This window comes from Taeniopygia guttata, chromosome 4 (genome assembly GCF_048771995.1).
Source record: "Taeniopygia guttata chromosome 4, bTaeGut7.mat, whole genome shotgun sequence".
Lineage (NCBI taxonomy): Eukaryota > Metazoa > Chordata > Aves > Passeriformes > Estrildidae > Taeniopygia > Taeniopygia guttata.
Window position 1 is genome coordinate 7,450,757 of NC_133028.1, and position 24,843 is coordinate 7,475,599.

At 39.6% G+C, this 24,843-nt stretch overlaps 1 protein-coding gene across 3 annotated transcripts in view; it reads right to left on the bottom strand.

The window, feature by feature from the left end:
• The window catches only part of FAM53A (family with sequence similarity 53 member A), a 69,829-nt gene that overhangs the window by 29,289 nt on the left and 15,697 nt on the right, over positions 1-24,843 (bottom strand). For 2 of the 3 annotated variants that reach the window (XM_002198437.7, XM_030270544.4), the window contains exons 2-4: positions 19,741-19,985; positions 12,948-13,002; positions 8,700-9,502 (exon numbers count right to left, since the gene is read on the bottom strand). In XM_002198437.7, the coding sequence (XP_002198473.2) occupies positions 8,700-9,502; positions 12,948-13,002; positions 19,741-19,818 (936 nt within the window). In that variant the 5' untranslated portion in view covers positions 19,819-19,985. The remainder of the gene's footprint in view (positions 1-8,699; positions 9,503-12,947; positions 13,003-19,740; positions 19,986-24,843) is intronic. The other variant, XM_012573662.5, reaches the window with a different exon arrangement.

Below are 24,843 nucleotides of genomic sequence, written 5' to 3' on the forward strand. Positions count from 1 at the left end.
TAAGTATAATACCCAGTTTTAAAAATAAAGATTTTAACACGTGTCACATTAAAAACCATCTGGGAAGGGATGGAAAATGAACATCAGTTTTGAACAGTTCCTATTAACACTGAACCACAGTGTTAATAGGAACTGTGTAATTATAGATAAGCCTTTTAACTGATGTTAACAAAGTCACTCTTGAAATAGAAAAATTTAGAGACCTCCTACGTTACTTTCACACAACAGATGTGCAGTTCATCTATTTAGGATTAGAAAGATGAAAGAGCCATACAACTATGCCTGAAATGACAAAATCCAACTCAAAACTGATTGTCAGATAGTAACATAACACCCAATGAAAAATACAGACTTTTGACAAGGTTAAAAAGCTGTCTTTAAGCTTAAGCCAACTACTTATGCCACAAATGCATACTCTAAAAACAGTTTCATACCCCCCTGAATATACTGCTGTTATTTAAACAAGCTCCTGCTCAAACAATGGACACAGCAAGAGACAAGCACTAGCTGCTACCTATGATTAAGAAATTTAGAAGAATGCTATACTGATTTATAATAGCATAAAAAAAAGTTGTGATATGAAAGTTGTTGTGTTGGTTGTTTGGGGTTTTTTTTAAATATTTGGAGCTTAAGCCAATTTATAGGCTTTTTATTCTGATGCAATACATGTTAAAGAATTTATTTTTAGTTTTGAAACCAGCAGTTGAGTATTTCTAACATAACTACTTCAACATAAAAAGTAGCATCTGTATAAACCCTTATATAAGTAGGGTAAATAAAGCTTAAGATGATTAAAAAGGTTCATCAATTTCTACACAATATTCATTTCATTAACCTATTTTACTGGAGTGCTTTGAAGAGGTTTAAATTAAGAAACCTAACTCTTAGGGAAAGGAATAGTCTAAATGTTTGACTGGAAATGGAGATCTAGATGAACACCTCAGCTGGTACTACTCAAGTCCTTGAAGCTTTGCAAGAAGCTCTCATCCCTGGCTATTTTTTCTTAGAGCAATAACTCCTGCTCATGTGTAATTCTCTAACTCATGAAAAAAAAAAAATCCAGGCCAAAAAAGCAGAGTCATTCATAAATTTTTCACAAAGCAGAGAAGTATAGCTGAACACAGGATCCCAGGCTCTAGATACCACATTTAATATCTGCTATTCCTCCTCTTGCTCCTGCAGAAGTTGTTTTCAAATGGAGACTAAGACATCTCACATGTTTTTATTAACTAGAGGACTAGAAAGATTAAAAGTTCTATTTCCATGAAATATAATCATGACAGAAGGAAAGAGATCCAAAAATACATGACACTATCTTAAGTGAGTCTGAATAACTTTTATAGCTTAGGCAAAACTGCCTCTGCTTCCCACAAAAGACTCTTTTATCTGCTAAGGAAACCACATCCCTGGAGGCATTTGAAAGGCTACAGTGGACCAAATACTAGAAAAATATATATTGTGGGAAGTAAGCATGCACAAACAGAGAATGAGACAGGATGATTTAGGACATCTTTCCTCAGCCATGATTTCCACGATTGTGTTTTACAGATTGATAGCCAAATGTAAATAGCTACTCACACAAAATTTGATTCAAACTGCTGTACACAATTTTTTATTTGAGATTATGGGAGGTTTCATCACAGTACATAGCAGATGCATATTGCTTAACTTCACAGAGGCAAATTTAACATACAGTCTAAGTCAAGATACTTGGAAATTTATTAGACATCTGTTGTGCAGAGAGGTGCAGAGCTCAGGAATATCTGTGCTTTTCCAGCAGTGAGTGGTGCTGAGACTGCCACCAGCCATCACTGAAGTTTGCTCAAGAAGTAAATGCCACATGAGGAGGCATGTCTGGAAACTGCTCTTACCTTTCCTACCTGTTCCTCGCCAAAGAGAATTTCTTTCTGATCTCAGCAATTCTCCTGCCTCTTAACTGATTTATGTCAAACAAATATAGCTTGACCAATCTCTAGCACATTGAAGCCGACTTGCACTTTATTGTTCAAACTCCTGCAGGCATAGCAGGAGTTTATCTTGACTGAAGTTTAGAAAACCTGCAAGGACCTTACTGTATTCATTTTCATTTAGACATTTGTCCTCCAAGACAAGATTACTCAAAGAAAGCCACACTGAAATATTGAAGTATTAAGCATCTTGCACACAGGGGGACGCTGCATGGGCAAAGAGGAGAAAAATTCTCCTTGTGGTCCACTGCCCACAATTTATTTCCAGCTATAAATTATGTTTATGCCTAGAATGACACAAAATGGTTTTAAAACACTGTTTTACTTAGCTGGGCAATTTTGATATAATGTTGATATTTTAAATACAAATAATGTTATCTTTTGCTTTCTTGGTTTATGATCACTTACAGAAATTACGATTACAGGAAGAAAAACAAAGCCCAACAAATCCCCAAAGTGTTTTTCAAAGTAAAGGTAGGCAAGGATTAGTTCTATTTTTCAAATGTGAAGTTAAAGGCTCCCCTGGTAATAGATATTTAACTTTCAAAAAACAACTAGAATGCTGTTCCTGGCTCAATTGCTTCATTCATGGCTGTTCTTTTTGGTCTCAGTCTTATACAAGGGGAAACTACTACTGTTATACATCTGTATTTGCCACCATTTTATTGATCCAAATCAACCCCAGCTCAATCCTTCTGTACATACTACTCATCTGTATTGTATTTTCCACAAACCATATTCCAAAACCCAAGGGCATTGAGGGTGCCCTGCAATATAAGACACCCACATATAGTGCAAGGACATGACCACCTATTTCATCCGAGCAGTGTTGCACCATCAGTGCACCACTGACCTGCAACATGTCAGACACAGATAGAAAAACCAGACCTACATTCTGACCAAGAGATGCTGTAGTACATCTTGCAAGAGAATCACGAGAGCTTAAGTGATTACGTGCTGCAGTCATAATTAAAGACCTTCCCCAAATCACACTGCACTCGTGCGCAGGGCACAGAACAGCCTTTGCTGACTCCACAAGCAGAAATTACATCTACCCCAAATAACCTGTTTGCTCCCATTTAGACAGGAGGCCACGAGAGACAAGCTTTACATAAGCATCTCAAGCTATTTAAAGCAACATGTTTACTATTTCCAGAACACAATGTGAATGAACTTCATGAGCCAGCACTTAACCTACTTCAGCCAGTGCAGCCCTGACTCACAGGGCAGGCACCCTGTGAGCTTAGTGAGGGACTTGATAGCACTTCTTTATCTTATACATGCTAAACCAGCAACCTGGGAGAGAGCTTAACAAAAGGGAGCAGCTCCTTCACTACACTAATCACAACAAGAATTCAAGGAATCAAGAAGAATGGTTCCACATTTATTTTGCTTAAACTTAGTGAGGTCCAGTATGGCTAATGCATAAACCTGTCCCCATACTAACCACTACAGTGACCTCAAAGAGCAAAACCCAGCCACTGCCTGGTAGCTCTGACTGCAAAGACATTTTTGTTACCCTGGCATATGTACCTAAATAAAATAATCAGTATTACAGCTCACCCTTGTATCTATTCACAATGGCTTTTACAAACTGGTCCACACAAAAGTGAAACAAGTAAGTGGATGCAGAGGTTGCACAACAGCGGTCAGGAGTTACCAGGAAAGTCTCTGTAATAAAAGCAGCAGCCACCTGACCCAAGTTCAGTTGCAACACTGCTCTGATGCGCTCTGCCCTTTATTAAGTACTGCCTTCTCTTCCCACCCTTCAGGGACACACATCCACCCCCAACATTCACCTCTGCTTTGTTCATGATTTTAAACTGCTGTTTCAACCAACTGCTGTTGTTTGAAATCACTACCAAGTAGTCCTGCTGCTTGTTCTCATGTGTAAGTCATAGTAATTTTGCTGTTTTGGTCAAAGTTGACTTATTTGACTCATTTGTTCACACTCACCCTGCGAGAAGCCCTCATTCCTATATAGAGCCATTACACCACTGCTATCTGCAGCATAAAGGCAGTAGTCATAAAGCAATTTTAGCTCCATTTACTTTAAGTTATCCAAGTGTTTTGCCTGTTGGCAAGCTGAAACTTCAAGAAATACTAAATCAATCAAGCATTCAGGCATTGCATGTGATGAAGCAACGTCTACAAAAATTAAACTGCTCCATAACACCATGGAGGTCCAATTTGAGGGATTTAAAAATTTGATTATCAATAGAAAATAGCTCTATCGGTAGTTGTCAGAGTTTGAACCACTGATGCACACTCTGAAACCCCCCAGGATGCACACTGGCAGGAGCCAGGCCATGCTGGAGGAAGTATCACATTGCACATTCATTGTTCCTGCATCCCTCTAAGCAGCTGTTCTGGCTGGGCAGGGTGCCAGCTGCAGCTTTGACCTGACCTGGTGTGGCACTTAGGATCTCTCTCACTACCAAGAAAATCCAGTAGTATAAAATCCAGATGACTTTCAAGCACTTCTAAGAAAAGAAGCACCTTGTACTAGGAAATTACAGCTTCAGACCCTGAGTTGACTGTTTAGAGACCCTTAAAACTCTCCATTATATTGTCTTATCAGTCTAACATTAATTAATGCACGAGGTGCCCCAGTAGTTCAGTAGTTGAATTCAGTAGTTGAAACTATTACTTATGTGGATAAAGGCAGGTATTTGGTATTAACTATTAAAACAGACCAAGCACCACTTCACAGAAAACACAAATAGTTTGGGATTTTAAAGTATGCTACCAGGATTATTACTTTCTGGAACCTCACGCCACCACACTGGGGGAGGAGTAACACAAGAATGTTGAATACCAGAAAGACTTCAAACTACAGTGTGTTGTTTGATCTAAAACAGAATTAAATCTCACTGTCACAAGTAAAACTTGCTTACACACCAAAAAACATGTGCAACCTCTTGGCTGCTCTTTCCTTGTCGCACCTCGGGATCAACTGTCATAACTCATGAAGCAGAACACTGGAAAAAACTCGGCAGTTTCCACTTCAGAAAAGAAACATTTCTCTCCTCATACTGCAGTTAGCAGTCTAAACACCACCTTGACTCATTCTGTGGCAGCCTCTGAGACAGAGCAGATTTGCTGCAGGAGAGCACAAGCCCAGAGAGGCTCTTGGCCACCCCACAGCACAGGGTGACGGGATGTCTGCTGCCATGGGGGCAGCTGGCACTGCTCGCTGCAGCCAGCTTCTCACTTGGGTGCTTGTGAACCAACGCTCAGCGGGCACAGCCAGCACAGTTCTGCTGGGCTACAACTCCTACAGCTCTCCTTGCACACAAAACTGAATGGAGAAAGTCATTTTGAGCCTTCAGGGGCTGGAAACAGCTATTGCTTTTGTTATCTTTTCTTACAGTCTTTTCTACTTGTTTTTACAGCTGTCTTCATGTCCTAGAAGGTCTGATGTTTCACAAGTATGAATTTTCAGCTTCTAGTCCAGAAAAAGATCCTTCCTGAATTTAGCACTGTGAGAGCTGAGCAGGCGTGTGCAGCAATCTGCCTGAACACTTCAATCTCCTTCTAGATACATGAATCACTCACTTTACTGGGTATTAATGCAGCATTTTCCATGAGAATTGAAGATATGGCATATTCCTTCCCAAGAGGGCATGAAAACCTAAACCAGAGAGGGAATGCAGTAAAGTGTGAAGGTCTGTGGAAGAATAAAACAAAGTCAAAGTACATAGAAATAAACACTTTATGGTATTCAGAGCTGCCCAATTTTTTTACCTTTTCTAAATAAAAGTGGAAATCAGAATAAAGATGTAACAGTGGAAGGACGAAGCCAGGAACTGGCATAAATAAATAATCTGAATTTTCTCAACAATGATTTCTGAACTTAAAAACCAATGACACTGGAAACTTTGCTTTCAAAATTAGACTTTTGATTTTCTAGCACTAATATTTATCAAATTAATAGGGACTGAAGCAACAACCAACAAGTACATTTGCAGAACTCAACTACCAAAAAAAACAGTTCAGTAATGAAAAAAAAACCCAAAACAAAAATTAAAATAAAACACATCAAACCAAAACAGTTTTCATCCCCTTCTGCCTCTAAAGCTTCACCAGGCCACAACTATTCAAGATCTTCATTCAGATATAAGAGCCCTTGCTTCAAGCTGAAGTAAATAAGTTTACTGCTCATAAATACTGATTTGAGAGAATTCCTTGCTGAGAAGCCCTTCTGCAGCTTTAGCAGGTGTTTGTGTAAGTCTCTCAGGACACCAGAGCATTGGCAGAAATGTCTGCAGCCCCAAAACTTTCATCTTCAAGCAGTTGTGGGCTCTAATATACCACCTTTGGGTCTATCATAAACCATATTTGACCCCTCTTAAGTTCTCCACAAGCAGTATAATCTAACTGCTGACCTGGTTTTGAGCAGCTACTTGGTAAGTTGACTTTTTTAGAAAGATTTGATAACATAAAAATATTTGCAGTAAAGCTTAAAACAAAAATCCTTAAAAGTGCTTGTTTTCATAAACTGACTTGGAAGTGAATTTGAAATCACAGAAAAAGTATTTTTGGAAACAATAAGGAGCCATCAAGATACATGAAAGGAAGGTCTTACTGAACTTCCCCTAATGGTAGCCCTAATCTTCACTGAGCTCTATGCAGATAAAGAACACCTTGTATGACACTTCAAAACAAGCCTTCTGTAGTATTAGCTCATGATATTTTGCACAGCAGTATTTTCACTTAAGACCGCAATGTGAGTTTCAAAGCATATACATCTGCCAGGATTTGGGGCATGCAGAAAAGGTAAGATACGAAGACTTAATAAAATGGGTAAGCAAGCTGAGATTCTAAAAAAATCGGATACTTCTTGGAAACTTAATTTTACTTCAAATGTTTCCAGTACTTGCCTCATTTTTTAACAGATGCTTTCATTAAAGTTTAGCATGTTTGGAAATTGATGTATTTCCAAGCCATAGTTTGTGCCTTTGATTAAGAACACAGTAGTATCTTAATAGGAAGATTCTACTGAAATATCTGGAAAGAAAACATCAGGTCTTGACACTGCAGAATAAACTATTCATTTTATCAAGAAATTATCACTTCAAAATAGTCTTACAGGAAAAAGTAGTCAAGACTGGCTAAATATTAGTGTCACATACAATTCTGCAGCAACTCTTAATAGCCAAAAACCTTCCTATAGACATAGGCTATGACAGCTTTCCTCCATACATACTGCTGCATGGATTATTTAAAAGGCATAAGATCTGAGCAAATGAAGCTATTCAGTAGCCTGAGATATTGCATCTCACCTCCAGAGCTTGAAGAATGCAAGCATCAAGCCTAGCCAAAAAAAGGGGCAGGTTTTAAATTTTACATAAAGAAACATGCAGTAGACCACACAGGCAGTTGAAAGGCAAATCCAATAATACTTCTGGTCTAGATTAGCAAACTAATCCTAACAGTGATTAACACTAAGAAACAGGTAAGATCTGATTAGCTAACTAGTAAAATTGCATCTTAGCCAAAACTCAGAACACTAAGTCATACCTAGAACAGAACTGGTTACCAACCTTATCAGTAGCTAAACAGATTGCTTTACCCCTACAGCTTCACCAAAAATACTGTATTTTTAAAGAGGAAAAGCCTTTAAGATATAAGGAAGTAATTTCACAAAAGTACAAGGGAAGGACAGCTGTCATCATAGAGACTTTTAACCAAGTGGATATAAATTAGTTAGCATCAGACAGTTCCAGCATCCATCTTACTGGTATTCTGATGTAAAGCCTACTAATACTGGAGTACCACAAACTGCATGTTTTAGCCAACACAGCATCCTATTCAGCTTTTCTTTTGCACAGTGCATCACACAGAGGGACACTGGTGCACAACTATGTCCCTTCCTTACAATTTTACTGCCACTTTTGCAAACTGCCTCCTCATCACTAGTCTACAGAACTACCACACAAGCCTTCCAATCTGGTATCTACTGAAGACAGTAGGGTTATATGCACAAGCACAAGGTGTTCTCTGGCCATAATGTTAGATTCAGTTTTACATTTTGAATTGTAGCACTCAACTCTGTTGACCAAGAAACTCCAAAAAAAAAAAAAAAAGAGTTCTGTTACATGCATTTGTATTACATACAAAGTATAGGCATGAACTGAAGTTCTCTAGTTCTTGAATCAGCACCTCTACTCTCATGAGGGAAGTAGAATACTAAATGAAATTCTGGAGTAAAACACCTCTTTCACAGAGCTAGAACACCTGTAGTTGCCATATTTGAATACTATCTTTCCAACTGCTTATTTGCAGCTTCTTTAGTTAATCAATTTATACAGCTTCATAGAATTACTCAAACCAAGGGAAGGCTTAATCAAACATATTTGCAGTAAGATTACTCAGAAATCATTGCATTGGGGAACGCAGTGGTATCAACTTTATGCTACCATGTCTACTCTATTCCCCGTGGCTTCCTTGCTTTTCAAAAAGCAAGCCATTTTTTCTGTGGCTTTTGCTTTTAAGCATCTTTTCAGAGCTCTCAGCATTCTATATCAGGTAGAATAGACTTCAAGAACTGAGTTTCACTGGCAAAATCTAAGTTGCTTTAGGGCACAGTGCAAGCAACCTTTGCTCTCCTGCCAAAGGTGATAGACAGGGCACAAGCAAACCTGCAACAACTACAAACTAGTGCCGCTGATCTAGAAACAACCTTTCTGCAAGAGCTCCCTTCCCACACTGAGGAAAGTAAAATCTCACCCGCGTCATTTTAAAAAAGTCTAACGATGGCCTGTTCCATCGTACATCCTCCTCCCGTCTGCGCTTCAGCCGGCTTTTCTTTTCGTTCAGGACGCAGGGCTGCGAGCGGCACCTCAGCAGGCCCTGCCGCCGGCTGAGCTCGGGTGTGGAGGTGGGAGTGCTGCTGGCTGAAGGCAAGAGATTCCCGGTCTCGGTGATGTGCTCCTGGGAGAGGGACAGGCGGCGCCTTGGGTTAAAGTCACAAGGGCCTCCGGAATTCCAGCGGGTGCTGGAGCTCGTGCTGCCCTCGCTGCTGTCCACAAACCCGCTGCTGGCAGAGGAAGGTCTGGGTACTGGAGAGGTGTTGAAGCTGGTGATGGTGAAGACGTTGTTTAGGGACAGGATGTTTTGTGGCAGGCTGATGCTTGTGCTTCTCTGCAAGGTGGCACTTCCGTGGCTGTTGCAGCGCTGCAAGGTCGCGCTGCCGCCGCTGTTACAGCGTCTCTTTGACACAGGAGTCCAAACCTTGGAGCTGCCGGGCTTCCATGGAGAGCGGCAGCGAGCCAGCTCGTCCGGCTCCGACAGGGACCTGCAGTGGCGCTTGGTGGGCGGTGCCAGGGGCTGGCCCGAGTTCTCGTTCAGGTTTAACTCGCTTATCCATCCCGACACCATGGACGTGTTGGAGGGCTCCTGCTGCCACGGCAGGCTGCCATTGCTGGCAGCACTGGTGCTGAACGGGCACGCTGGGAAAGGGTAAGCTGAATTCCTGGTTGTGTCAGGCTGGATTGGGTAACCCCCATTTAAAGCTTTCCAAGGACTGTCTTCTGAAAGCAAAAAAATATACATAGGTGAAAGATGAAAGGAGAAAAGAACAATTTGTGTTAAACCCAGTTTAATGTAAAGCCATCAAAATCATCTTTAGAAGGATGAGCCATAAATACCCAGTTCCTAATCAAAATGTCACACAAAAAAAAAAGTAGGAAATTCAAAACCACAAAGACCAAAGTATTTAATCAGGAACCAATCCAGGCATCCCAATATGTATATACCTTGTTAATACTTTTTCCTTTACACTGAATAACTACAATTATTTTGTGTGTGAGGAACAGGACAGTTTCCTAGCACACAGCACACACCACAATTAAATCACAGAATTGTGAACAACCTCAGGTACAACCAAAACAGATTATCAACATGAGAAGCCTTCAGGGAACTTTTTTTTATGCAAGAGCAGGATAATCACTTCAGACTGCTGTTATTCATTTAGCTCTTTTGCTTTTCTATTAAAAACACCTTATTAAAGAAAACTTCCAAAGGGTGTTCACATTCTCTGCTCTGAAAAGCTTTACTTGAAATTAGAAACAGTGTAAAGTTAAATCAGACTGAAGACTGTTGCTTCCCACCTTGCATTCTGACTATAAGAAAAAACTCAAAATCTTAATTTAATGCATAAAATAAAGTATCCCTAAAGAGCCTCCTGCAAGTCTTACTGTGAATGCAGACATAGTGCACAACTTCTCATCTGAAGTGGCAACGCTGGGTTAAAAGCAGTCTGCCAGTGCAGCCTCTCACTCTTTTGTGAAGCATTTCTTTGAGAACATTCTGCACATTTTACAGCTGTTCCTCCACATTATACAATGAAGTGTAAGAAGAACTACAGCAGACTTTGGATTTGCAAATTGAAAAGCAGCAAAACTGTTGGCCAGCTAACAGTGCTTCATGCTTGGTTAGAAAATTTGCTAATTTAAACCAATTAGCCCAATAAGTTTCACTTATCCTGGCTTTCAAGAAAGAACATTTAAAATACCTATTTATTCCCATACACCTATTTTAAGAACCTAGATAGAGCCTAAACATTCAATACTAGTATATTCTTATGGTTGATTTTCTAAACTAAGTTTTAGAGTAATAAACAGCTAAAAGACTTGCTGAGTAGCTTTAAAACTTGCAAACCCAAATAGTTGTACATGTTCCATGCCCAAAGTATGTCATGGATTATCCTGTTTATTTGGATCTTATTTAAAGAACACCCTATTGTCTCAAAATCATTTAACTGTGCAGACAGCTGGCCTATTCAAACATGTTTTATTAGAATTCCTCTGTCCTTCCTCCTCCATTCTTTCAGATGGGTACAACCACATACTGTGCTTTGCCTTAAGCATGCAAGCTCTTCAAGGCAGGCACCATCCATAATTCAATGCAAGTAAAAGAGCCAACACAATGGGGTCCAGCTAATGCATAAAACTCCTAGCATCTACTGTAGGAAAATTTCCTAGCTGGGACTCACCTGTTTTTTTAAAAATCCTTAGAAAGCTTTCTTCCAGGCTGGGAGACTTTATTTAAAGTTTAATATTAAAAAAAGAAAAGTCAAGAATCTGTGTTTCCATTGTTTACATGGCAGAAGTACCTAATAATTTAGTCTGGAAAACAGCTCTAAGATCAGAGACACTATTAACTTAAATCTGCCAAGTCCACCACTAAATCATGTCCCAGGTGCCACATCTACATGTATTTTAAATACCTGCAGGGATGGTGACTCCACCACTGCCCTGGGCAGCCAGTTTCCATACTTGACAACCCTTCCAGTGAAGAACTTTTTCCTAACATCCAATCTAGGCCTGGTGCAATTTGAGGCCATTTCCTCTTGTCCTGTCACCTGTTATTTGGGAGAAGCCTTTCCCTCATGCACAAGACAGATCACCTTGCTAGAGAAGATTGGGTTGGTCAAGCAGGACCTGCCTTTCATAATGTCCAGACTGAAGGGCCTGTTGTTCCCAGATCCTCCTTCAGGCCCTTCTGGTGCCAAAGAAGGCATTAAGTACCTCAGCTTTTCATCATCCTTTGTCCCTATATCCTCCTTGCATCCAGTAAAAGGATGAAGATTCTCCTTAGCCCTCCTTTTGTTGCTGATGCATTTATAGAAACATTTTTTATTGTTTTATGTCAGTAGCCAGATTAGCTTCTTGTTGAACTCTGGCCCTTCCAATTGTCTCCCTGCATAACCTGACATCCTTATAGTCCTCCTGAGTTCCCTTCCCCTCCAAAGGTCAACTCTCCCGGCTTTTTTCCTCAGCCTTGAGCTCCAGCCAAAGCTCTCTGTTCAATCAAGGCCAGTAATCTTCCCCACTGGCTGATCTTCCAGCACATGGGGTAGCCTGCTCCTGCACCTTTAACATTTCCTTAAAGCACATCCAGCCTTCCTGGACTCCTTTGTCATTCAGGACTGGCTCCCAAGGGATTCTGCCAATCAGCCTCCTACAAAGGCTGAAGTCTGCCCTCCAGAAGTTCAAGGTGGCAGTTCTCCTAATCCCTGCCTTTTTCCTTCTCCAAGGATCAAACACCCCAGGCAGCCTCTGACCACCACATCACCACCAGTCCTCCCCTGTTTAAAACCAGCAGGGTATCTCCCCTGGCTCAGCTCACTCATCAGCTGCATCAGGGAGTTTTCTTCTACGAAGTCCAGGAACCTCGTGGACTGCTTCCTCTCTGCTGTATTGTATTTCCAGCAGACATCTGGTAAATTGAAGTCCCCCACGACAACAAGGACTAGCAGCTGTGAGGCTTCTCCCAGCTGCTTACAGAGTATTTTCTCTGCCTCTCTTCATCCTGGTTGGGTGGTCTATAACAGACTCCCAACCAGGATACCTGCCTAGTTGATAGTGATACTTAGACAAAGCACCATTTGAAACTTCTCACAAACCAGGTTATGAGGAATCCCACCGAGCAAATAAAAGCCCTCCTTGCTCAGAGAAAACATAAAATGCAAAATTTCAACTCCACCCCTTAATAAGGCAGTACAGAGTTCACATATCAATAACTGGAACTCTTGTTTTTGCTAGATGAAACTTCTAATGGGACCAAGGGTGAACAAAAGCAAATAACACTTCTGTGAGGGCACTGGACTTCAACTTTTGTTTTGCACCATGGTGGATGGTCTGTGTGGCATAGAATATTATAAGGTGTACAAGGATTTCTCTACTAGCTGAGGAATCTGAAGATGTTAAACGTGAAAAACAGCATTAGTGTGCTTCTGCACACCAAGGCAGATATTGAACAAAAAAAAAGTGTTACAAGGGCTTTTTACTATGCAAAGCAGATCACAAGTACAAAACTAACAACCAGCTATTCCCAGTATTGTTCAAAGACCAGCTTAAACCAGCAGGCTCTACAGCAGCATGCTCCATCCCCCTCACCTTATTTACAAAAGAAAGGCTGCTTGCTATACCAATTACCTCAGTAAAACACAGCTAAGGTTTCTGAAGAACTTACCATTGATTTCGAAAGGGAACAAGCTGCCACTTTTGTTCAGCTTCTCAGATGAGTACTGAAATCAATCAGAAAAAAAAAGTTTTAACTGTGGAAAGAGTCAGCATTCACTTCAAGGAAACTGCATGCAGTTTTTAGTTTTCCTATATGTGCAGTTAACAATGCCTTTAAAAGATGGGGTTTTCCAATATAATTTGAAGAAATTCCTGAACAGCTGATCTTGATTTATAAGCCTCTGGCACCAAATTATTTGTAATGTTTTCTGATCTATTGCTAAGTATCAAACTGTTTCAAGAGTTACAACATCACCCATGCGAATAAACTGGAAAATTAAGAGTGATAATTCATCCTTAATGAAAGAGCTTTGATCCAATTCTCATTTCAGCACAGAGGAAATTACAATCTGGCAGTTGGGTTTCCATTTTCAGTCTTAAGGCTAGAAGGCAAAACACTTTATCTTCAACTAAGGGACAGGAATAGCTTTATCTAAATTAAATATACAAGGTCTTGAAGTTCACCACCATGAACACTGCTCCAAATCAGGCTTTATTAGTATTTTACATTTTCTTATAATCAATGCGGTGAATTTTTTTTACTTCTTCAAGGTAGAAAAGCCATTGAAAAATATCTTTCCTATCATCAAAACATCTTTAGCAGACTGACTGCTTTTTAAATCTCAGCTTATTGGTGGAAAACAACATAACAGCCATGCTTAAAACAAGGTCTGTGTGTAAAGGCCTTCAATTTAGCCTCATCAGTAGCATCTACACAGTAAGACAAGTTTGTAACTAATTTAACAAAAAACTATTACTACAAAGGCATTCTTAATGGTCTAGATTTCTCAGACAAAGCACAGACCTTGCAAATCCAGCATCCTATAAAGGAGCTATAAATAAGTGGCTCATAGCTCCATCAACCCAAGGGTCATTATTCACTCCCCACCACCACCTCAGGATGGAGAGGAAGGTTGCTTTAAAAAACAGCAACACACTTTATGTGAACATTGTTCTCTGTGTACAGCCGAAGAAGATAGCATTGTACATACACTTCCTTTCCAGATACAAAGTCAATTTTAAAACAAACATCCTTGAGCTACAAAGCTTTTTCTTTTTTTTTTTCTGTACAGCAGCACATAGTGCTAGTGACAACTTTATATCCTTGAGCCCCATGAGACAAACACTGAGCTGTGGTAATATTCCCTTGGTGGTATTGTTTCACAGGTAGGAAATTAACAGAACAGCTTAAAGGATAGGACAGCAATGAGATTTTTAATCTCACTTTTTATTGGCATCTGCAAATGAGACAAACCATTTCATTTTTACTTTGTAAATATCTGTAGATGGATTTGTAACCTCCTTTTAAAGAAGCTACTCTGAGTAAACAGCAGAACCCCAAAGCTGAATCTCCATTGGATCTGCTGTTAATTAATCAGATTCAAACCATTTGAAATCTGCAACTTGCCAATTCCATAGAATTCACATTTAAAAAGCCACTGCCCCCATTTACTTCAATCAGGTACCCGCTTCATGTGAAACACAGGAGCACTCTAAGGTAACAGTAATTACATATCAGCTGTCCCTGAAGGGGAAATGGACAAATTAGAGACTTAAAGATAAGGTCTTCCAACAAATTCTTCCCTTCCATCATTACCCAAATAAAAGGCAATACCAACCTATTCAACTATCATACAGTAGCTACAGAAAATGTCTTTGTAACAAAATTGTGCCAAAAAAGTCTTACAGCTGATTTATCCTGAGCCAGATGAAAACACAAGATGAATTAATACGGGCATGATAGCTAGAGATGCTTAAAAACTATTTATTCAGACAGGCCAAGATATTCAATGCTTATAAGGAAAAGAACTTCAAGGACAATCCTCCTTGGTTTTTATAGTTTTCAGGCAAATGCATCTTTAACAAGGTTCTCTTCATGAATGTCCAAGTTATTTGATTAACTGTACTTCTACCACCTTAAAAAGCCTTGTCCATCAGTTGAGAGACTAAACTACTTTATCTTTGACAACTGCAGAGCACTGAATCCATTTCTCGGGGGACCATGGAACAAGCAGGATCACAAACACACAGACTATTTGTCCTTCAGAGAACGGCAATGTTCTCTAACTCGGAGAGCAACCTTATCCTTACAGCTATTTCTGACCAGGTGCTGGAGAAGTCAGTGCTCAGTTCCATGACAAAGCAGACATATCTCCTCTGCAACTTGGGATCTTGTACACAGAATCCTGCTAAGTCACAAAAAAATTCTTTGCTAATTCTTTGGAGATTCAGACCAAAAGTGTAAGAACATGACATGTGACATCACATGCTGAAAGGGAGAGTAAGCTGCACTATTTCCAGCAAAAGCTCAAGGCACTGAAATAAGGGTTGAGTGACTAAGAGGACAGTAAGTAACAAATCTCCTTTACAATATATGCTTGGCTTTCTATAACTGAAACAAAAATACTTGGAAACAGCGTCTGCTGGTGTATTTTAACCACATCTGGAAGCCCAAACTTGAGAAGACCCTGTCAGGCGGCAAATTCTTTATAGGAGGGAGGATTTTTTATCTATATAGCACATGGCACAAGTCCCACTAGATATTACTGTAACAGGGCACTGAACCGGTTTATCAGCTCTCTTGGGCTGGCCATACTCTACCACCCCACACTCATTTCCTTTGTGCCAGGAGCTATATGAAGCTTCCTCAATTAATACTTTATTTTGTGATTACACCTGAAAAGAGCTTGCAATTGCTAAGAACCTTGACAGGGAAGTCTGCTACCCTCAGCGTGAAGGAAATCTTAGAATAAGGCCAAATTATTCAAAGGTCACTTTCCTGAAGAGGAAACACATCCATTTTGCAACTGCTGCTTTTTGAATAGATGTTAAAACATCTACTGAGATCTCATACCTCTGGAGAATTTATTAGGGAAATAATGGCATATTTTATGCTAGACACAAAAAACAATGAAACGACAAGTTTCACCTGATGTTAGAATTGTTTGCTTCATGCCAAGAAGTGGATCTACTTTGAAATGCTTGTTCACAAATAGAATCGTGCAGCTGGAGAGATCATGTTCAAAAGGAAAGGAAACATTTAGGACAGTGCTGCAAGTTTCAGTTGGTTTTCTGAATCTTAATAGCTGTTCTTTCATTAAAATACTCACTTGAAAAGACACCTAGTCTGAACTGAGTGAGTGGAAGACCTGTGCAAGTGAGGCTGACAACTAGTTATAATTTACATCACTAATTTCAAGTGTTCTTTGCTAGCAGAAGCCAACTGCAACAAAAATAACTCTGGCTATTCTTCTACACTCCAATGTACTGCATTAAGGACTTCACAGCCTGTGCTATCCCTCCTCATTATACTCAGAATGACAACTTCATCTTCATACTTTTAAAATTAATGGCTTTAATTTCAAGGCATTTTTTCCAGTTTCCAAGTATATTTGAGTTCCTCCAATTTATCAGCATCCTTTCCAAACCACAGGGAAGCCATTGTTTATCATTCAAATACTAATTTAACCACCACCATACAGATGTGACTCAGTTTAAATGGGCCATGCCAGACCTCCATTTCTCTACCAAATATGATTGGATATGAAATAGTGAGGAGGAACACTCTGACCTTTTCTCAGGATGCAAAGAAGTGATTAAGCCAAGTAGTCTGACCAGTGGCTTTTCCTCTGAGGAAACCACTGCATTAACCTGATTCTACATCTTTCAATATAAATAAGCCTCAAAAATTAAAAATAATGGACCCCACATGCCTGGAAGGGGTTTTACAGTGAAACTTGTTCCTTTCACAAATCCTTGACTAGCAGTGCTTATGTCTCCTACTTAATACCACACCCTGTCATCTTACTTCACAAACCAACATGAGATTCTATACAACAATATGAAAAAGGTACAAGTTTAGTCAGAATACAGAAAAATCTAATTTTGAGCTCTATGAAAGTTCTGAGAGTTCAAGGGACTAGAGACCAACTGTTTGATTTAATGCTGCTGTCAACCCATGAAAGCTACAATGTGCTCAGAGAACTTCACACCTCTTTTGTGAGGTAGAGTCGAGCAACCAGGGACACTACCTTGTGAGCTACAGTAGCCAAACAGGAAAAAAAGCTTGGGACAACCTTCCTGCTTCTACAGCAAGCCACCCAGTCATTTTCCCGAAGGCAGGTGCAGGACAAAGCTGTACAACATCACTTGAGCATGCACTAGGCTGAATTACACCAGCTTGGAAAATTAGCATGTCATTTAACAGAGCAGTAAAAAGCTGCAGCCAGTATTTTACAACATAAAAGAGGTACTTGGTCACCACACAGCTTACACAAATGAAAAAGTGTACTATGTCCTATACGTGTTGTCTTTGTGCCCAGTTCGGCTGCACAGTACATAGCTTTGAAAGAGCTATTCTTTTTGCTTTTATAACCCTCATTCATGAGCTGTATAACAGAATAGCTTTTCCCCAGCTATTTTATCTACTTGTGCCCAGACACTTGTGCAGATGCACAGTAAAAGGTATCACAAAATTGATAAGGTTTAACTACATTAACCCAGGCAAAAAAAGTTGGTCTTAATCCTCAATCAGCTCACAATGAGGTTCACCACATGGTGTCACAGAACTTTGTGCCAGCAAAAGTAACAAAAGGTGCAGCCAAGATCACTTGAGAATTGCTCCAAACTGCTGCTACTATTAGAAGAAACCACTGCATTAACCTGAATTTCTTGCCAAAAAGCCTAAATGTGCTAGCAGTGATACCAGAACTATCACCAGCAGTCTTTTTCTCTTAGTAACATTTAGCAATTGCCTTCACTAGTAGAAAAAAAAACACTTTTTAGCATCTTAAGTTCACATTTTAGTCAGGAAGCCATTATTTGCTTCCATGAATCCTTTTTAGTAGGGAGCAACCTACTTGCACACTTTTATTCACACTTGCTTCACTAGTTCCACACCTCACTATGCAATTTCCACACTTTTTCAGGGTGCCATTGCGTACAAACAGAACCTGTCCTCAGAAACTATTTTCTGTAAGAACTAAAGCACTTACAAAACCAATTACTTGACAGATAAAAGGAGGAGAGGAACAGGAGAAGGCCAAGGAGGAAACAACTGATGAGACATCATGTGCCATTTTCCACTCTACTTGCTCTTTTTCATGCTTTATTGTAAGTCCAGATAAGGAGAGGAATAAAAAACAAAACCTACAAACACATTACAGCCTTACAGCCAACACACTCCTGTACAGACTCCACACAGTGTAAAAGCAGTAATATGCTCTTCTCTGCTATTAGAGGTCTGTGGTCCAAAACCTTCAGTGACTATTGGTAAAAAGACAGGAAATTACAAGGTGCTGCTACATGTTTGTCACTGAACACTGCTACTGGCTCTTAGTCATTATTGGACCACAATTAGGCCTCAGTTTAGTGACAAATTATGACTTTGTCAGTTCACAGGTTCAGCAGATTCTCCTACAAACTGCATGGCCCAAATGCTTCATCAAACCAGACAAAATAAAGGGAAGCTAAGTATGCACTTCTCCTGAGAGTTAACATCATTTCAACATCTTAAATCTGCCTTTCAAGAATATCACATATTTAAGAGGAAGGTGAAATAAAAGTAAAATTAATTGTTGGAAGAACTCTAAATGGACCTGCTACGGTTTTGAAACTAAAACCGCTTGATTAATGTCTGTTACACATCCTTACTGGACAAGGAACTGCATACATGAGAATTGCAGGTGCTTTGCACAAATTCCACCACATTCAAGGTATGCTTCACCTGCTTTGGGCTCTTGAAATCAATAAGGAAGCAGTTCAGCTGTTTAAGTAAGTTACAACGCAGAGAATTTAAAAGTAACTGACATACTGCAGGTCCAATATTACTTTTTAAAAAGTAACAGAACTAGCGTTGAACAACACCTCGACATTTAGTCATTTTGTGTCCCATTGGAACACTAAAGTTTAACCTACAGAAGGGTGCCACCTTAATCAAAGTCAGTAAAACAAAATTAGTGCATTCCATACAGAACATGGTTTCAGGGTTCTCAGGTAGGCACCTAGAACTGACAAGAGACTGTTCTGCATTACTTCCTCTGGAGTAACTATTTCATTCACAAGAGAGATGTGAAGACAATAGATTCCTTCATGCCTGAATTGCATGCTTGAACCATACAATGTACTCAGATTAAACCAGCAAGAATAACACCAAAAATTAGAAAGTTTTTCAGAGCACCAGGTATCTGAGACACTGAAAAAGCCAGGATCCACTCTACTAGCATCAACAGTCTGGTAGTAACCTGACTTCTAGTTTAACTGTATTTACTTGATGATCTGTTTTCCTTCTGCCCAGTGCTGATAGTTACCTACACAGCAGTCAAGGATTTTTATAAATAAATACTCTTTTCAGATATAAAGCTAACAAACACCTGGTCTGTATGGGGAGAAGAAAATTCCAACCCATAAAAATATGTGTGCATAGTAAAAAAAGGAATCCTGAGAAGCTTGAATAATCCTTTTCAGTCATTAGAACACTATTTCATGAAGAGACCTGGCTTTTTGCTATTTAAAGTGAAGTAGCAAGGTTTAAAAAAATCATTAAAGTAAAAAACATCACTTCAAAAATGGACTAAACACTGTAGATCCCCTTTTCCTTCCCATTACAACTCTCACCCAACCTTGCAAACCAGTCCTAACTTAAATAGCTAAATTCTGGCTGATCTGCATTCTTCAATTTGTTATGCAGTTGTGAGTTACTTGGCATTTCACATTTATTTCATGTTGTTTTGGTAGATCCTTACCAGATTAATATTGTATGTTTTACAGGTCAGATCATCCAAGCTCTGGTTCTGCAGCTTTTCTGTTATTAGTGTTACCATGGTAGTTGTTCCTTTTCCACTGCTCACACAAGTGTTGGAGGCTCTTCAGTCTCTTCTTTCAATACTCATGAGCCATTTCTGTTTTGGTCTAGAATCTTGAGATTTTTGCTTCCATCTTACTGCCAAAGTTTATTTCCAAATGCTGTCAGTGTATCATGTCTGGTTTCCTGTAAAATTGGATTACAAAAAAGGAAAAAGTCAGAAAAATTCTTGCATATATCATAATAAGTATTGTGGTGACAACTCTTATTTGGACTAGTCCCTCATGCAAATACATCACTTTGTGACCAGTGCTGATGGCCTGGCATTTCAGATTACACAACTCGTGAAAGAATATTCCTATTTGAGATTTCACTGATTAAAATTTCACTCATTAATGGTGCAGATCAGAGTATACTATTTGGCCATTTCCTGCTACCGAACTGTTTCTACCTAGGAGTTTAATCCAAGGCAGAGGGAAAGCTTTCCCTCATTTAAACTACTGAAGCCTAAGCCAGGTATATTAGAACAGCACACGACACAGACATTTACCCACCATACTGTACTGTATTTTTAACACTACTTGGCCATGTTAAAGCATTCTACTGTATTTTTTCATCACTAATCCCCTCTTAAAAACAGAAGTGAAGCAGTGGATAACAAACACTATACCACTTCCTAAACCCTCAGCTACTTTTAGTATCTTGCCCTGCATTTTTTTCAGCTTTTTCTTTAAAGGTTACATAATTGTTACCTGTCAGCAAACACCAGATCTGGTAACCAGGACAGATTCTCATACACATAAAAGTATCACAGACAACAGCTTTGATATCTTTATTCTGTGAGCAGTCATCTAAATCAAAAGCACTAGGTTCATCAGCTACCTCTTTTTATCTTAAACATCCTCTACATATTTTCTCTCTCTAGTGACCTGCATTAACCATTCTAGATGATTTAAGGTGGCCAAGCATGTTCAGGGATCCCTTATGGAATATAAAGTAGAAAGAGATCTTCACAGAGTATTTCCGAATTTAAACATGAGGCTTCGGGAAGGAACACTGATGCTGCTAGGACCATAAGCTTATTTACATTTTCTAGTTTTAAATCCACAGTTTAAAAAAAGGCAGAATATTATTTTCAAATAACATTTCCATAAAATATTGCCTCTTCTACACTACTAATTAGCTGTTTAAATACCTAGTAATAGCAAAGAAAAAAAGCAACTTGAGGCTATGAGTCAAGTTAAACCCACTTAAAACTAAGCTATTAATATTAGTAATGGTGATGTTAGACTATCTTTTAAACCTGTTGCCTTTAGGTACATCCTCAAATATGATTTTCATATGTTAACCATGCACTATTTTACCTTCACAGCAGTCTGCTGTACACCAGCCTCCCTCAGCCTGAGAGCTTGTCCCACAAACACAACTTCTGCCCAACTTTTGGCCTTGTTCTTATATCTGCTTTTTTTTGCTGTAAGATAGAATGCTTAGAAATGCTCTTCCACCACAAATAATGCTACACAGATAGCTGGAAATTCAACTGGTCTGGTTTTACTTCATGTAAAAACATGTCCTATCTTTCAGGAAAGCATACAACTTGAAATATTTACATCTTGTTCTGACATCACACCAGGTCAAATAATAAAAACCCTCAAGTTCATACACTCACTGGTAAAGGTGGCACATACACTGCTCAGCGTGAGCAATCAAAGCAAAGTGTGGCTCATGAAATACTGAAGCCAAGTTTGAGGGCAAACATATGAACACAGCAGTTTCTAGAGCAGCACAATCAAACATTGCTTTGTCCCTTTTAAACCTGGTGGAGTTTAAAGTAAATCTGGAAATCCAGAATAGAAGTCACAAGAAAGGCTGACTGGAGGTCAGATGTTGCTCCTTTACAGATTGAAAATACTGAAATCATTCATAACCAGTGCAAAGACTTTCAGATCCACGTTTAGGATTCATGTTTCCACTAGTAAGATGCTACTATTAAGAATCAGCTGAAAAGTTCAACGCAGGTATAGTTGCTTCTATTAAGAAGAGCCATAGAAGAAATTGTGGGGTTTTATTTCCCTCAAAGAAAAAAGAATCAAAATCCAATTAAAATACCAAAGATGGGAGAATGATTAGAGATCAGTTTATTATATTTTGCTTAGTACTTCAACTCTTCAGATGTTTCACTGCAACTTTAAGTCAGCTAAATACAAGCTAAAATAAGGAGAGACTAGACAGAATGACATTAGATTTCAGTTAACAGACCAATTGAATCCAAGGATAAAGGGAAAGCAAATGAAATCACAGAAGCACAGCACTTTCAAAATCATGCTGAACTGTAGTTATTCACATTCATAAACTCTACCAGCTACTGAAAGGAGTATTTGGGCACTGCAACCATTCAGGCACTTTCTGACAGCATGGAACCCAATCAGTTCTGAAATACAGGCACTGTGGAACCTCCCCACCACCAAAAAAATTTCATTTTAACCATTTACGCAATAATAATTTTTCACATGGAGACATGCTCCATTGACAAAGTTTTATTTTTAAGTATAGGGCAGGGATGGAAAGGTGCTGTTAGCCCAAAAAGCCTTCATCTGCTCCTACTTTCTCCTGCTCTCCATCACAAGTCAATTCCATTTCTCAATATGAAGCACAACCCTGATAGCAGGGCTTGTAGTTCAGATCAGAAGCACACTTAAGTGAATTCCCTTCTCACCCTTCTTAAACGTGCTTGATCAGTACATTGGTATTAACTGTTTTACACCAGAAATCTGTTCTTACAGTCCTCATTAAGGATGACACAACAAATGTTTCAAGTGGTCAAAATGTCACCAACACACTCCTACCACTGAAATGTCACCATCACACTCCTACCACTGCAAGCCACTGTAGGCTGCACTTTGATGTACCTCAGCTGCCAACACATTCTCTTCTCTGGCTATTTGTGGCCCACAGCAGTGTGCCAGCACAAGTGCTTCTGCTCATCACACAGAACTAGATCGAGGAATTTTTATAGCTGGATGAAACCAAAACACTTCCTTTTGCTTCTGGGAAATGTTGTTTACAGCTGGATCAGCTCCCCAGCCTGGTTTGCCATGAACTGGACACAAATGCTTGTGTGGGAGCATTGTGGGATGCTGACACTGCTTGTCCAAGTACCTGTCCAACCACAGCATCAGAAAGAAAAGAAATTCCCCACACAAGAAAGCCAGTTGACATCAGCATTCCTACCCTGAGCCATGCAGATTCTTCTTTAATTAGAAATTAGGCATCTCCTTCTGAAACAGTTTGAACATGTTTTGCTCCCACCTTCCTTTCCCAATTTGTACTCCTTTGACTGGTCAAACTTAGCAGCTCAAAGGGATCTGAAATCCTCCCTGCAGCCTCAGCACCTTAACTCAGTGACCAAACTCCCACTTCACTCTGGTTGAGCTATGTATACTCTACAAGGAATTGTTTCCCTTATCTTTGCTAATTAATATTGGCTGTCAGGAGACAAGAGATTCTGAAGAATGACATAGCTGTGGTCATTTTAAATCTTTGTTATGTATTTATAAGCTTTTTGTCCCTCAATACCTCCTAGAGGGAAGCTCCTCACCTAATTTTCCTATTTTTTGAGGGTTTAGTTTATTTCAAGACTCTCTGCTATGGTATGTATTTAATGGATCCACAGAGAGAGTAGAGTAAGCTGTTTACTTTATGTACTTTTTCCACCATGCAATTTTTCTAGAGCTGGTTAAAGGCAGCCAACTTTATTTTTCAGTCTCTCCTTATTGTACTCTTTATGCTTATCAGGCTGAATCCCTCTCAAACTGCTCAGCACTTCACACTAATTGGATTTTCAGCAATATGAACTATTTGACCATCCTTGTTAGGGCAATGAAGATGCTGCTGAATTTATGTTTTCAGCTGCCTCATGGCAGAGATCTTGCCACTATCCAGTCCTTCCCCAGCCCCTGGAGAGCCTGGAAGCACAACCCACAGGTAACACACCTCTGCTGTCACCTCATCTCCACAGGCAGCAGCAGAGCCAGGGGCTGCCAGCTCAAACAGGAACATCCTCCAAGCCTTGAGCTGATAACAACAGGACTTGGAGCTGCAAGTTGGATGGAGTCCTACAAGATTATGGCCATCCTTCCCTGAGCACACCATCCTTTGTGGAGCCTGATTAGGTAGGATAGTGAGCAAGCCGAGACCTCCAAGATAAACACACACAACAAAAGATGTTACTCAGTCTCTGTCCTGGGAGAGCCTTAATTATCCTATAATCTTGAGCTGAGGGACAGAGGTGAGGGGTGGGGAGGAAGAGAAGCTATTTTTTGTTACTGAAAGGTAGACTAATCAAAAGGAATAAATGGAACATAAAAATCAAACTCCAAATGCAAGCCAAAGCTAACATTCCTCAAAGCTGGAGAATGAGCTGTGATGGAATCAGCATCTCCACCGCCTCTGATTTAAAGTTCTTTTCTACTCATTCTGAAGGCTGAGAAAAGGAAAGATTCATTATTATATCTCTATAGTACTACTAAAGGAGAAAGGGTTTATTTCTTTAAAAGTTTAGCTACAACTAGTAATGACTTGTAAAATCTCTGCCAAAATTAACAGTGGCAATAGAACAGAAGTGCTCATGTCACAAAATCTGTATCTTCTCAGTGACATCATTAGTGTCTTTTTTGGGGAAGACTACTAAAAATACAGATTATCCAACCTCCCAGTCAATTAAAGGATGTCAGAAGCTCATTCAGTTTGACAAGCTACTTTCAAAGCGATGAAGAGTCCTGATGAAGAACACAAAGCCAACACACAAAAAGAATCTCTCCTTGGCTCTAAGAAAGTAAGGCAGCCAGACTCATTTCCAACCCACTCCTCCTCCTCCTCTGCATCCTGCAGGACAAAATGTTCCAGCAACAGCTCATCTCAATGGGAAAATTTACATTTGTTTGAAACACTTCTAACAATTTCTTCTCTGTTTCTGGAAGTTCTATCTTGGATAAAGAAGAGATCACAAGATTTTTAGATCATTTCCCCATAACACAAATGTAGG